We start from the raw sequence: 16,302 nt of genomic DNA on the forward strand, positions 1-16,302 counted from the left end.
TAACCTGCGATTTCACCCATGCCATACCAAAACCCATCATAGTTGTGGTGCTCATCAATGAGCGACCAGCTAGGGCGCTTATAGACACAGGTTTGTTAGCAGATTTCATGTCACTAACGACTGCAGAACAGGTTAATGCACGGCTCACCATGTTGGAAAAGCCTCTGACAATTCAGCTGGCCATCCAAGGGTCAAGATCGAAGGTCAATTACAGGACGGCTGTCCAGTTTCAGTATCAGGGCGCTGACTATAAATGATACTTCGATGTGATTAACTTACAGAATTATGACCTCATACTGGGGACCCTGTTTCTTTATCAGCATAGCGTGACTGTTGGGTTCAACGCATCACGCGTCATGCTGGGAAGCATGAAGCCATTAGCCTTGGCAGGAGAAGGGGTAACAACCCTGGAGTCGAGAGTAGCGGAGATCATTAGTGACAAAATTGAGAAGACACGAGAATACCTGAAGCAGTTAGTGCGACCATTATGTGCTAAAGCTGCTGAAACGAAGCTTCCACTGCTCTGCTCCATAAATCATACCATCCCATTAATTGATGAAGCGAAAATCTACCCGTGGTGACCATCGAGGTGCCCTGAACCAATATGACCTCAATGGACTGAAAAGCGAAGCATGTACCTAGCGTCAGGATGCTGGCAGATGACAAGTGCTGGAAATACTGTACCTATGTTATTCATACAAAAACCTGGGACGGATCGCCTAAGAGCAGTGGTTGATCTTTGAGAATGAAACAAGAACACGCGAAAACTTAGCTCTCCTTTACCGGACATGGAAGGTATATTGCGTCAGGTAGCCCGAAAGAAGTTTCATTCGCTAATGGATGGGCAAGACACGTATGAGCAAATCAGAGTGATTCCCGAACACGTATCGCGGACGGCTATGACTACCCCTGACAGAAACATGGTTAGCCATGTGTTACAACAAGGGGATTGCAACGCACCCGCAACCTACCAGGCCATGATGAATCATTTATTCGGCGAATACATCGGAATTTTCATGGATGTGTATCTGGATGATATTATCATTTACTCTGACATGCTCGAAGAACACATTGAACACGTATGGATGATTGTGCGTATCCTCGAACGAGAGCAGCTCTACTTGAGTGAGAAGAAACTTAAATTTCTGTGCCCTGTGATGAAAATTCTGGGCTGGATTGTGAGCGATGACGGGATTTGTATGGACCCGGACAAAGTGGACAAGGTACTCACCTGGAAGACACCCGTGAATTGTGATCTCTGTCGCAGGTTCATCGGGGCCATCGGGTACCTGGCGGATGATATACACAAGGTCCGTATACCATTGGGGGTCTTGTCAGCTGTGTGCGATAACACAGTTCTGTTTCATTGGACAGAAACAGAGCAGCGCGCTTTTGAAGAGGTAAAGCTTTATGTTAATGCTTGCTCTAAACACCATCGGGTACCACTTACCTACAGGCCAGACCAACTGCCTGTCTGGATGATGACTAATGTCTGCCCCACGGGGGTGGGAGGTGTGGTGGCACAGGGGCGCGACTGGAAGTCTGTGAAAATCGCCGCATTTTACTCAGCAAAGATGAACTCAGCCCAGCGGAATTACCCTATCCACGAACAGGAGATGTTAGCTGGGGTGGAGACTATGCTGTGGCATAGGGACATCCTTCTCATCAGGTAGGCAGGCTTGATGGGTAGAGAAGCTCGGAGAGTTCGACTTTACTGTTGAGTATTTGCCGGGAGCGCACAACATGCTGCCCGATGCCTTGTCCCACATGTATGACTTTGACGCACCAGGCACGGTGCGCGCAGCTAGCGAATAAGTCGCGTATGACAAGTACTCACCGCCTGAGACTGGGTCTGGCTTAGTGAGTATGCCAGTGCTGGTGGGTGCCGAGGCGGATGCGGTCACTCTGCGATGAAGCTCGCGGAGGGTCATCCCCACTGAAAAGTGGATTCAGGCAGATGCCCAGGGCTCATGGACGACGATCCGCATTGCGAAGCGCGTTGAGGCAGGGACTCAGCCGGGAACGACGAAAGAAATGCCCCTGGTGAGTCCACCCGTGGATGGGATGAGTGCGTCTCCAGCACAGCAGGAGGCACATACAGATATAGCGCAGCGCGCAAGGCGATTCGTGCTGCGTGGCCCTCGATCGACGGATCAGGACCCCGCCTCAAGAATGGAGGGGGGGGGAACAGGCGACAGAACCTGAAATTCAAATTCAAAGCGAAGGCAAAAATGAGGAAGAAACAACAAGAATTCCGGTGACATACCCTCACAATACGAGAAAGACACCTTATTTAAAAAGGTACTTGAAGCACCTAAAGAGTTTAGAAACTTCGAAGTAAAGGATGGGTTAATTAGAATCAAGTTAAAGGATAGGACACCCCTATGCATACCTGATGTTAAGATAGATGGGCGGCGACTAATAGAGATCATAATTGATCAAGCACACTCCATATTAGCCCATCTAGGGGCAGATAAGACCCTGTCATATCTCCAGGAGCACGTCTGGTGGAAAACCATGGTGCAAGACGTACAAACATTCTGTACCTCTTGTAAAACATGTCAGCGTAGCAAACCGCCCAACCAGAAACCCTACGGATTGCTGAACCCTCTCCTGGTCGCATCACGACCCTGGGAGGCCATAGGAATCGACTTTGTTGGGCCTTTGCCATTATCTCGCGATCGAGACGCTGAGTATGATTCAATAACGGTTGTAATAGACTTACTGTCAGGGATGGTACACCTTGTGCCCAGCCGAACCACATATACCGCTAAGGATGTGGCTGAATTGGTGTTTGCAGAAGTCTACAAGCACCATGGCATCCCTAAAGCGATCATCAGTGATCGCGATGTCCTATTTACCAGTAACTTCTGGACTAACCTTAATCGTCTCATCGGTGTGACTCTGAAGATGTCAAGTGCATATCACCCAGAAACGGACGGGGCCACAGAACGTGCCAACAGAACTATCGGGCAAATTCTCAGAGCTTGCATAGCCCCAAACCAGCGGGATTGGGTCGCGAGACTACCAGCAATCAAGTTCGCCATCAACATGGCCCAATCAGAATCTACAGGTCTGCCGCCGTTCTACACAAACACTGGACGATTACCTCGTGCTATGATCTGGGAGAACCCTGGGCCTTCTGAATACCCAGGGGTGTGCGTCTTCGCTCAGCATATGAAGGCTGCTATAATGTCGGCTCATGACGCAGTCATCAGTGCCTGAGTTAAGCAAACTCAAGAGGCAAATAAGAAATGATGGCCAAGCCCACTAGAGAAGGGTGATCTTGTGTATATATCAACAAAAAATATATCCTTGCCTAAGGGAATGTCCAGGAAACTATCACCTAAGTTTATTGGTCCCTACAGGATACTAGAGGACTACTGAAACAATTCGTATAAGCTTGAATTGCCCGACCAATTGAAACAACGAGGCATTCACCCAGTATTTCACTCATCTTACCTTCGAATTCACGTGCCGAACGATGATAGACTATTCCCAGGGCGACTGGAAACCCAGGTAGCTGATTTCGGGTTCCCCGAGTCAGAATGGGCGGTAGATAAAATTTTATCACACTCGGGGAACCGGACGGACACCGTGTTTGAAATACTCTGGCGATCTGGAGACAAAACGTGGTTACCGTACGATCAAGTTGAAAAACTTGGGGTGCTTGCCGAGTATTTTAACTTACTTGGAATTGAGGATGTCTCAGCGTTAAGAGACAGCAGTGGGAAGCCACCATCGGGTGACTCCCAAGTGCTCTTAGGACACTTATTTTTCGATCAGTTCATAGACTATAAAACCCCAGCAATGAACTTACCTGCCCCATCTCTCAATCACCCTTTCAATCACAACTTGCCCATCACGTTAGGCCTTACCCTATCCCCTCGCGCTCTCTTAATCCTAGCAGTGATGGCCCCATTACTCACTCGCGTCGGCGCACGTCGCTTCACTCTCACCAATGCCGCTGCTGACGGTGATTTGCTGGTCGTGGTCGACATCATTCGTGTGTACCTTGAGTATGATGCTCACTTGAGGTCAGGCACCGCTGCGGATTGGGCAACACCCGCAGGATACGGGGAGTTCGCTTTGGCCTTTAACACTATGCAATCCCTTTCCTCAGCCACTCCGCGATTCTCAGAAGAGAAGACTCACGGGCCTGAAATCACTGGCCCCTCCCCTTCATTCACTGACTTGGTTGGGGATAATGTGCCCGCTGATACCCAGCACAACCCTGCACCGCAGCTCCCTGAAGGAGGACGCTGGATCAATCCTCAGCACGTTGAGCTACTGGAAGAGGCTCTGTGGCAGAACCTTGAAACTACTAAAAGGAAACATGAGTGGCGCGAGCGCGCAATCGCAGAGCAAAAGAACAAGTGCACCCGTACAAGCTTCCACTCTGGGAACATTGCGGATGAATACCCCGTTAATCGAGGGGAAGGATCCAGCTCTGGTGGACATAACACTCCTTCCACCCTAGGGACTTCCATTCAGACCCTAGCCCCACCCGCGCGTATGGAGGTAGATGATGAGGATGGTGAAACCACCACTCGGGGTCCTGCGCCCAAGACTGGTAGAAAGGAAGGTGCTAGGATCCCCAAGGCGAAATAAGGGTGATGGCACACCCTGGAGGGGGGTATGTGGCATTGCCATGATCAAGGATAGAGATCGAGGCAGAAAGAATAGACGAAGCCAAGAACTAGGTGCCTAAGCCAACGTTCGTGGTTCTGACATAGAGTGACTCAAGTGTCTTGGAAGTATTTGATTTCTCTTTATCACGGGCTCTTCACAAGCTACTAGTATTTAAACCCTACTCGTACTGTAAAGATCCCTTAGTTCTTTTCCAATCGAATCAGACTGGTATGGTGACTTTGCGATAAGGATTCTATTCTGTTCTATTCTATTCTATTTCTTGTGCCAACACATCAAGTCTTATCAACTTTCACTGCTGTCACAGTAGCCCTCCATTCTGTGCACTGCAAACCTGCATACATCTGATACTACTATCATGCACTACAGTCCACTCCACTATGTTTCTTCTGCTTTTTGTCTGGTGATATGGTCATGGAAGTCACCTGATTCTTGTGTCCCTTGAATGGCATTCCTACTAATGCTCCTATCTCCAAGTCCCGAATTCGCAGTGTTTCATCATATGAACCAGTGATGACCCAGCGACCATCTTTGAAGAATACGACTGCTGCCACACCATTTGTGTGCCAATTCATCATCCGCGTTGGCGTCGGTTGCCCTCTCAAAGTGAGATACATGTTTTTGCTACACCTGGCACCCCTGACATCTTGTGTTGACCTAGGCAGAGAGATGGATGGTCAGTAGCATTTGAAGTTGACGTGGACTGTACATTTAGGATATCCTTCCGTTGGGGATTCTGTGGGTGTTGAGTAGTGTTAGACTTCTGCCCATGACCTAACTCATGTAGGCGCTTATCCAGGGTTCTTCTGTATCACGCTGTTACAACGTGGATCTCATTTTAATTTTGCTGCTTCCATCATCACTGCTCCCTTTATGAACACCCGTCATGTAGCAGTAGCCCTCTATTCTGTGCACAGCGAACCTGCATGCATCTGGTACTATCATGTACCACAGTCCACCATGACTCCACAGCCATATATTGCTTCCACCCGACTTGTCTTTCATCATTCTTTGTAACGCACCCTACTTTGCTATTGGGCCTATATATAACGATCACTCGGCACTCGTGTCTAATTACTTCCGGTTGTCGATGGGATGTTACATCAATGATGGCAGGCATGTGTGGTGTGTAATGATTTACTTGCTTATCCGCACGATAACGATGCGCAGATCCCCAGCCAACATCAATATTGTCTATGCCACTAGCACCAGATTTCATGTGGACAGGTTCCCCTATCTACTTCTATCGATGATCAACACCCAAAACCATTATCAGTGATCAGGCTATAATGTCATTTTAATGCGCAAGAACAGGCTAAGTAGCAGAGACTTCTAATGCAACAACACTGCTAGTGGTTGATGCATCACCCTTTGCTCCATTTGGGAATGTGATGCATTACCTTAGCACAGCCACTCACAGGGTCACATGTTCGCATTTTCAACCACCTACTGTGGGAACTTCTCCACAACACCCAAAACATAGCCCATTTTAGGTATTCTCTCAAATATCAACCTTTCCCACACCCTCCCCATCAATCCCTGGCTCACCACTACACCACAATTAGATATAGCCTCTAGTTAAGTAGTATTATAGGTTATATACACATCATATAACATAATAAACCGCTTTTTCCCTTTGTTTTTGTACCAATACCTGCTACAGAGCCTCTGTGAGTGTGAACTAATAAACAACATATCAAAAACTGTTTCGCATTTTTGCCCCTCTGGTATTGTGGTACTCTAGAGTGTTTAGAATATGTTTATAAATGTATATGTACCTATCAGAGCCCTCACTTCACCCCCTAGAGCGTCCTATACCATGTTCTGTGCTGTACTAGCATAAAATAGAAAATAGCTACGGAAATTTTGAGCTTTAGGTATGTAGACTTGGAAATATGATCCCCAACATCCCTTCAATATTATACACAACGTATCAGGAGCATAGGTCAACAAGATCAGTCCCTGTGGTGCTATATACTTACCCTCTCCTGGTGGTTCACCCCCTGGGAAAACTTTTCCTGCAGCTCCAGCCCTTCAGGATGGTAGGGTGTCTGTTCCTATTGATATATATATATTGTAAATCACATATCTGCATGAGAATAGCAACAGAATCTGTCTGTAGAATAGAACATCTCCTCCTGGCTGCACTACTGCATATTTTCGCATTTTTGAGGTTTTTCACCATATTATCATTGCACAAACTATCCAAGCTGTTTATTTTCTACTTCTAGTACATATATCAAGTCTTTCCATGGCAAGGATCAGACAGGAAGATGTCAGAGTATTGATATCAGGGGTATGTCAGGGAGATTTACTGATAAGTAATCTAGGGTCTCATGAGGACACTTCTGTGTAATTAGCCACTTGCTACATGATTGTCCTATACCCATGATACCACCTGTGAATTTGTAGAAAGATCCATTCATAAATAAGTGAGTGATAAGCAAAGTAAATGTAAGTTGGAGATTTACTCTGGTTGGTGATTTATTACTAGTACATGAATATACTAATATCTATGTCGAAGATTTTGTTAAAAATGAGCCAAATAGAATGTAGACCACCCAAATATCCTGTACTACACTATATTCTAAGAGTGAAAGTAATGTGGAAGTGTTTTGGTGTCAAAGTGTTGTTGCAGCATTACAGTCTTACTACTAACTTAATGTGTACACTGCAACACACTATTTTCGATGTTTGGACTTTTTAGTTTCCCACGCTCTTTTTCTTATCTACTGGATTCCCCTGCTCTCATGTCTTGATGGATCCTTCCAATAGTTAAGGACTGTGTTTCCCAGTATGTATGGCATGTATTTTGATAGTCCGATCATAACATATCATCCAATACATGTCTGAGACTCCTAATCAGTGAGAATAGGAGATATATCCTTGATATCAATACTCTGACATCTTCCTGTCTGATCCTTGCCATGGAAAGACTTGATATATGTACTAGAAGTAGAAAATAAACAGCTTGGATAGTTTGTGCAATGATAATATGGTGAAAAACCTCAAAAATGCGAAAATATGCAGTAGTGCAGCCAGGAGGAGATGTTCTATTCTACAGACAGATTCTGTTGCTATTCTCATGCAGATATGTGATTTACAATATATATATATCAATAGGAACAGACACCCTACCATCCTGAAGGGCTGGAGCTGCAGGAAAAGTTTTCCCAGGGGGTGAACCACCAGGAGAGGGTAAGTATATAGCACCACAGGGACTGATCTTGTTGACCTATGCTCCTGATACGTTGTGTATAATATTGAAGGGATGTTGGGGATCATATTTCCAAGTCTACATACCTAAAGCTCAAAATTTCCGTAGCTATTTTCTATTTTATGCTAGTACAGCACAGAACATGGTATAGGACGCTCTAGGGGGTGAAGTGAGGGCTCTGATAGGTACATATACATTTATAAACATATTCTAAACACTCTAGAGTACCACAATACCAGAGGGGCAAAAATGCGAAACAGTTTTTGATATGTTGTTTATTAGTTCACACTCACAGAGGCTCTGTAGCAGGTATTGGTACAAAAACAAAGGGAAAAAGCGGTTTATTATGTTATATGATGTGTATATAACCTATAATACTACTTAACTAGAGGCTATATCTAATTGTGGTGTAGTGGTGAGCCAGGGATTGATGGGGAGGGTGTGGGAAAGGTTGATATTTGAGAGAATACCTAAAATGGGCTATGTTTTGGGTGTTGTGGAGAAGTTCCCACAGTAGGTGGTTGAAAATGCGAACATATGGTCTATGGCCTAGGTGTACTACTTTAGCATGATCTGATGCATCACTGAACATGCTAATGAGCATAGTTAATGCAATACTCATGTCTTGTAGTAAGCAGACTTAATGCATTATACCTACAGGGACTGGTGCAGTGATTGCTGCGGATTCAAGTGCATATTGCAAGTGACTTGTAGTACTGTAAATGTCGTCGTTGCTCTTCATGCAGTCGTAGTAAGCAGAGACTGGTTTCACATTCTGTCTTGCAAGACTGACTTTCTTATATAGCAAGACCTAGTCCGCTTCGTGACTACTCTATGCTCAGTGTTACTAGTATGTTTCTGAGCTCTCAATTGTAGTACATCCAAAGTGAATGACCAAGTGCTGGCGACCTTGGTGTACACGTGGTTTTCCCTGGCACTAGTTTGCTAATTCATATTGGCCCAAACAGACTGCACACTGCATTTTTGCTATTCCAAGGTAGGCAGTTTTCCGGAGTGTAGTGATCAGTCATCGACCGCAAACCTAGAAACCATTCGAGGAGATGCGTCGTGCGATCTTGCTCTTGCTTTAACTTGAGGGTGTATGGCGAGTTGTAAGTGTACCTCTTCGATCCAGCTGAGAATTCTGTGCTGACGTTTTGAATCTTGATGTTTTATTTAGGTGTTTACTATGTAGTCTTTCTGGTTTCGAGCCTCTCAATGTCTCTTGCGGTGGCTGGCACGGTTGCACTGATCTTGGACATCGTTTTCATCGTGAGGGATGCGCGAAGGGCTGGCATGATGTGTCTGTTGGCTATCGTTCCATGGTTGGGCGTTGTGAGTTACTTCCAATGAAGTTGCAGTAGCTATTGGTCAGTGATGGCATGGACCGTGTTCACATATGTATGTTCCCTCATGTCATCCCCACATCCCATGTACATCGGGAATCATCTTTATACATTTTTCTTGGGCATGCTTGGAACAAGACTCTCCTTACAGGATTCAGCTGGCTACTTGTGGCGGTGAAAGCCTGCCCCAAATACTCACCCACGTCCATCACGGATCAGTGCACAAGAACGACCCATGCTTGGAACCCATGTTCACTCTCGCCTTTGCATCCCAAACATCGAAATCACACTGAATATTCATTGAGTGACTCGACATAGCAGGATGGACAAAAAACCCATCCTCAGCTGGTGCGGTCAGCAATGATTCGATAATACAATTGCAGTGGTAATTGTAGGTAGGTCAGTGTGCAATACAAATACGATGAGCACCTATGGTATGAATGAAAATGCGTCCAAGATCTCTGTGTTTTAAAATTCATCCAACTACAATATCTCTAGTGTCCTGGCATCCATCATAGCATCAACGATCATTGACAAAGGTGCTCCACTTCACTGCTCGATCTTTACCCTAGATGTCAGTAGCCTGTTCCCCTATGTCCTCAAGAATTTGCAGACAGAGGACCTCCAACAGAAGAAGCTTGTATATCTCCATCTCATGAACTGCACAGAAACACAGCCAGAACTGGTGATCTTGACCGTCAATACCTTCGTCAAAGACTCCGAGGATCTCATCCCACTTGTACGTGCACTGGCGATTCAAACCATAAGATGTTTGTGCGCAGTGAAGATTATAGACTATCTGTGCAACCTTCTTCAACGCGCCTTGCGAGATGACCACTCCATACATCCTTAAGACTGCTGCGCTCTGCACTGCAATGTCAAGCCCGAGCTCGTCATCGATCAGCTCATGGGTATTTCAGATAAAAATCCTATGGCAAGCTTATTTTTTCTCTTCCTCATCTTGATATTTGTGTTCAAGTCATAGTCAACACATTGACTGCGCTCCGATACATCTCAGCAACTTCCAACCAACTAGCTGATTCTGAACCCGCCATATTCTCCAGTACATTTGTTATACTGAACAAACTTCTCATCGGGCCCTCAACAAGTGTTCAGAATGGGGTGAGTCGTCATTTTGAATGCTCTGGCTTGATATGATGCACAAGACGACAAAGACGGTGAGCACATCTGCAAGCGCGTTGTCCCTCAATTCTCGCGCATAAATGGTATTTTTTTTCTTGCCGCAATGAAAGTACACAATGATACTCATCCGATCATTGTCATGATTTAGCCTTCATATCTCAAGGTCATCATGATCTGTATACACAATATTCAACGAGATGATCTTATTAAGCAGCCGATCCGCAACATGGCACCCTGTTATTGTCCCTGCCCGAGATATAATGGGTCGCACTATGGAATATCAACCTTTGCCTTCAAAAGCGCTCAGACATCCTGTCGATTGAGATAAGGAATCACAATGACACATTTTACGTTAATCGAGAAGCTTGATATCACAGTTCGATCGGCTGGTGATAGCATTGGGGATGCTTTGTTGAGCGAGCTCAAATAGTAAGCCATACCAATTTCTGCAGTATGCATCGTTGACAATTCCGAGCAAATACGCATTGAAGGTCGCCTTTGATTTTGTCTGGAAGAGGATCAAAGCAAAGCAAAGAGGGTTTTCTGAGTTAGCTGAGGAACGAGGCTAACACAGAAGTTATTCTACGTGTGAGTAAGCGGTGTGACAGTAACTCTCTTTGTTCTCGTCCACACACAACACCTATTATCGTAGACGACAGCAGCCCTAGCTCTCTGTCTTTGCTCATTCAATCTAGCACACAGTTCTCATGCTAGACAATCCCAATGATGCAGTCTTACCAGACTCCACGACAGCCGAGTACGGAGATGCCAGGGTGCGTCTGATAGAAAAAGGCATTGTAGATAACGCGCTAGCAGCAGAAGCTCTAGCAGCAATCTGGACTCTGAACAACAATGCAGCAAAAGATGCTTGGGCAGACCAAGAAGAAGCAGAGACCAGATGAGCCCACGAGGCCTGTCGTCTCGCTACCGAACAGGAACAAGAACGCCAACAAGCACTCAAAGATGAGCTAACCGCAGTGTGCAAAGAAGAGCACAAGAAAAACAAATCCAAGTTCGTCCCAGTCGCTACAGCTAAGATACCTACTACTCCCATCGTTATTCCTTCCAATTTTGCAGTCCGAAAACTCAAAGCAGGCAACTATTGCGAACTCTATTACTTCACCAACAAAGGCCTAAATGAAGCTAAGAAGAACCTCCTATTGACAGAGTCGCGAGGTTTGATCCTACTCCCAGGAGCAAATGGCCAACAGACGTGGGTCAATGCAGATGAGACCCACGACTCGAAAGCCGTCATCACCAAAGACGAAAACCTCTCATGGGAAGAGTTCAATGAAGCTGCCCCTCGCATGGTCATCACCATGAAGCAACAAGAATGGCCAGAAGACCACATCAACATGCACATCAGCTTTTGGACAGCCCTTCAGAACCATCGCTGGCGCCATGCCATTGACGCCCTGAAACAGCGCACACTCTTACTCTACCAAAGTCAATGGCGCAGAATGTGGCACCTCACAGCGGGTGGCCCACACAGCTGGTCTATAGCCGAACTCAGTCATGAGCTCATCCTCAAAGCGAGAGAGGAAATCTTCAACTTGGACCGTGATCAGGCTCTCAACACACTTAAACAGGCCGTCCCTGCTGTGAATCAAAACACAGGCTCCAGAGCTTTCAGTGGACAAAAGAGACCAATATCGCCTAACACCGAGGCGAGAGACCAGAAAAAGAAACCGCGATCCTTTTGAGACGCGCACAATACACTCACCACCCTCCCTTGCTGCGCGGTCTGTCTCGGATGCAACCCGCATCGCACAGTTGAGTGTTCCGCCTCCCGAACATGGGATAACCTCTTTGACATCTTCTCTGAGTGCATCAAGAAAGCGCTCTGGACCAAAGACGGCCACCAGCTATGCACTGCCTGGCAATGCGAAGAAAGTTGTGACAGCACATACCACAGCCACAAACACCTCTGTTCAGGCTGCGGATCTTCCGAGCATGGAGCCCAGCGCTGTACTTGTGCTCAGAAAACTTAAACTGCTCACTCCCTACAAAGCTACTGCATGGGAACAAGCGCTTCGAGACGCGCATGCACTGAATCACTTCTCAAAGATCCCAGAAGGTTTCTGCTCCAGTTTCATACTAGACTTCCCATTAATCTCACATGTACAAATCCCTCCGAACAAAGACTCTGTTAATGAATACCTATCCAAATTTAATTCCGTCATACAGAAAGAACTACAGAAAGATAGATACATAGGTCCCTTTCTTCCCACAACTCTCGAACGTCTTATCGGCCCTTTTCAATCTTCGCCACTATCCATCATTCCTAAGCCGGGCAAGCCAGGCAAATATAGACTAGTACAAAACTTCTCCTTCCCACATTCCCTCACTAGCACCCTCCCTAATCCTTCAGTTAATTCGTTTATTGACTCGGATTGCTTCCCCACCACTTGGGGCAAATTCTCAATCATTTACCTTTTAATTTTGAGGCTACCTACAGGCTCAGAAGTAGCAACCTGAGACGTCACCAAAGCTTACAGAACTGTTCCACTTCACCCATCGCAGTGGCCAGCAGGTGTAGTCCGAGTATCAGACTCAGAATTCTGCATAGATACCTGCATGGCATTTGGAGCCACCCCGCTGGCAGGAGTATACGGTCATGTAGCAGACGCCGGGGCCGAAATCTTCAGGCACCGGGCATCGGACCATTAGACAAATGGGTAGACGACCACCTGTTTATCTGCATCCTGCATGAATTCTTAGCCGAGTACAACCTTCAATGGCGCAAGTGGAATAAAGACCTTGCCGAGAAGGGCATGCAGCAATCTGGGAGCTGCCTCTGGTTTGGTGGGCACATGTTTGACGATGGGTCAAGGGAAGAGTTCAACGAGGACTGTGCATGGCCCTTGAAAGACCTATCAGAAGTGTCTCCCAGATCAGAACACGATAAGCACTTCAGTTATAGTCTTTCGGATATTGATGATCTATCCACTGAACTAGGAATCATCTGGGAAAGACAGAAAGACCAACCCTTCGCCTCGTCAACCATCTGCATCGGATTTCTCTGGGACGTAAAGAATCACACCGTCTCGCTCAGCTCACCCAAAGTCAACAAATATCTTTTAGCGATTCACAACTGGCATCAACGCGAAAGACACGTTGTAGGAAGCCGATCGCTACTAAGCTAGTATCCCCTATCTTTCCAATCCTCTCCGACCCACTTTCCCGCACTGCCGCTCCACATCGACATCGGCCAACGATTGACCCAGTCGGTCACACTCGATCCAAGTCGGACATCGTCTGCACACGCAATCGGTCACTATCCATCGTCTCATGTCATTGGCCCGTTGTCTACTGGTACGTATATCGCTTACTTTCATTGCTTTCCACCCCCATTCGCATAATCGGACCGCTTATCGGCTTTTTATTGCCCCACCTCACACCTTATTACATGGACACAGAGAAACGAGTATTTAGCGATCCATGAGGCATCTTAAGTGACCCAAAGTTCCCCTTCATCGCTTAGTCTCATTTACTATATATTCCGCCCATGTTCTTAGTAGTTTCTCTAGCAAAATTCTCACTTGGAACAATTTCTTGTGTGATTTCTCATTGAGTCATCGGCCAACTCTCTTAAACGTTCGCTCATCATACTACACACACACCTCCTCTATTTCACTCATTTATCACTCAGGACCACTCCACTTCACTCTCTCTTTGCTCAACTTCGATTGGCCAAGTTGGCATTGGCATTGGCATTGGCATCGACTATTAGGTTGGACAATACAACTTGTTGTTGGTGGTTTGCATTGCACTGCTTCCCCTATAGGGTCGAATGCACTTGAATCGGCTGCAGTCGCGCTGATAATGCAGTAGCAACCGAAACCCACAATGTGCTACAAGACGTGCGTGAACTATACGGCAAACTCTTACACGCCTGCGAGGTTGTAAAGCGTGGCCGAGCTTACCTCACTTCCCTAGAAAGCATGCTCAGTATCTGTGGGAAGAAACCCTATCTCCCACACTGCCCCATTAAGGACATCGAGGCAGATCTAATATGGTGGTCGGATCTCCTACAAAACGGCGGCACCATCAAGCCGATTTACCCACCGGTACCATACTCTAACCCCCTTGCCTTCTCTGACGCGAGTTCCACCATAGGAATAGCTATAGTAATAGGTCATTGCTGGAGAGCCTGGAGACTTATCCCAGGGTGGCAGACACAGAATGGACAAAGAGATATTGGCTGGGCGAAAGCCGTTGGCTTTGAACTTCTCATTCGAGAGCCCCTTCAGTGAATTCACCCGTCTGAGACGGGCAGCCGGGCGTGACAATGTACCGATAGAGACGAGCCATCCGGTGTGGGCCGGTGGCAATAATTGTACCGTGATAGACGAGTGGGCCGAGGGTGTGGTGTATCCGAGGCAAACGGATGGGCCGGGGGTATATAGTATACATGGTAGTATAGCAATGTACTATATAGGTGATTATGAATGGTGGTGAATCCAGTGTGTGATAGTGAGTGGGCCGGTAAATAAGGCACAATGGAGACGAGGGGGCCGGTAGATGAGATGCAATGGAGACGAGGGGGCCGGGGAATGGGGTGCAATGGAGACGAGTGGGCCAGCCATATGGGGTGCAATGGAGACGAGGAGGCCGGGGAATAGGGTGCAATGGAGACGGGTGGGCCAGCCCTATGGGGTGCAATGGAGATGGGTGGGCCGGTGTTACAGGGTGCAATGGAGATGGGTGGGCCGGAAGATGAAATGTAATGTAGACGAGGGGGCCGGTGTTACGGGGTGCAGTGGAGACGGGTAGGCCGGTGAATGAGGTGAAATTGAGACGGGTGGGCCGGCCGTATGGGGTGCAATGGAGATGGGTGGGCCGGTGTTACAGGGTGCAATGGAGACAGGTGGGCCGGAAGATGAAATGTAATGTAGACGAGGGGGCCGGTGTTACAGGGTGCAGTGGAGATGGGTAGGCCGGTAAATGAGGTGAAATTGAGATGGGTGGGCCGGTGTTACGGGGTGCAATGGAGACGGGTGGGCCGGTAAACGAGGTGAAATCGAGCCAGGTGGGCCGGGGTTACGGGGTGCAGTGCAGACGGGTGGGCCGGTAGAACAGGTGAAATCAAGATGGGTGGGCCGGTAAAGGAGGTGAAATTGAGCCGGGTGGGCCAGGGCTATGGGGTGCAGTGGAGACGGGTGGGCCGGTGGACCAGGTGAAATCAGGACGGGTGGGCTGGTCAACCAGGTGAAATCAAGATGGGTGGGCCGGTAAAGGAGGTGAAATTGAGCCGGGTGGGCCGGGGCTATGGGGTGCAGTGGAGACGGGTGGGCTGGTCAACCAGGTGAAATCAAGACAGGTGGGCCGGGGCTACGGGGTGCAGTAGAGATGGGTAGGCCGGTTGACCAGGTGAAATCAGGACGGGTGAGCCAGCATTGCGGTGTGCAATAGAGACGGGTGGGCCGGGGCTACGGGGTGCAGTAGAGATGGGTAGGCCGGTTGACCAGGTGAAATCAGGACGGGTGAGCCAGCATTGCGGTGTGCAATAGAGACGGGTGGGCCGGTAAACGAGGTGAAATCGAGCCAGGGTTATGGGGTGCAGTGGAGACGGGTGGGCTGGTCAACCAGGTGAAATCAAGACCAGTGGGCCGGGGCTACCGGGTGCAATGCAGATGGGTGGGCTGGCATTATGGGGTGCAATGGAGGCGGGTGGGCCGGTACTGTGGGGTGCAATGGAGACCGGTGCATGCGTGCAAAAACCATATTCGGTACATCCATACAGTAACTGGCGTATCCATCATAGAACAACCGGGGGATCCATTGTATAGCAAAACAAGATCTACCGGAAATATATCTTTGAATGACATCACTTGTCTAAATATCTACAGTCCGTTGACCCAGAGTCCTCAAACCCATTCCATCTCCACTGGGTCGCTGAATTTTACATTGCTATATTTTGCATACTCTGTGCTTGGAGTCCCA

The 16,302-nt window shown here is 47.5% G+C and overlaps 3 protein-coding genes across 3 annotated transcripts; all 3 read left to right on the top strand.

Moving 5' to 3' along the window:
* Nucleotides 1-3,912: 3,912 nt before the first annotated feature.
* Nucleotides 3,913-4,611, top strand: EDB91DRAFT_1089125 (uncharacterized protein; the record flags this gene model as incomplete). The annotated part of the gene is made up of 1 exon (XM_041316557.1): nt 3,913-4,611. The coding sequence occupies one exon, from the start codon at nt 3,913-3,915 to the stop codon at nt 4,609-4,611; it is 699 nt and encodes a 232-aa protein (XP_041168768.1).
* Nucleotides 4,612-9,085: 4,474 nt separating this feature from the next.
* On the top strand, nt 9,086-12,184 carry EDB91DRAFT_1284772 (uncharacterized protein; the record flags this gene model as incomplete). The annotated part of the gene is made up of 4 exons (XM_041324779.1): nt 9,086-9,202; nt 9,827-9,952; nt 11,052-11,129; nt 11,292-12,184. 4 exons carry the CDS (start codon nt 9,086-9,088, stop codon nt 12,057-12,059), a joined length of 1,089 nt encoding a protein of 362 aa, XP_041168769.1. The 3' UTR covers nt 12,060-12,184.
* Nucleotides 12,093-12,347, top strand: EDB91DRAFT_1065331 (uncharacterized protein; the record flags this gene model as incomplete). The annotated part of the gene is made up of 1 exon (XM_041314771.1): nt 12,093-12,347. A coding segment is annotated over one exon (255 nt), but the record flags the coding sequence as incomplete, so codon positions are not given.
* Between the last annotated feature and the right edge of the window lie 3,955 nt (nt 12,348-16,302).

Source organism: Suillus paluster (assembly GCF_016628075.1).
Source record: "Suillus paluster strain FC165 chromosome Unknown EDB91scaffold_285, whole genome shotgun sequence".
NCBI lineage: Eukaryota > Fungi > Basidiomycota > Agaricomycetes > Boletales > Suillaceae > Suillus > Suillus paluster.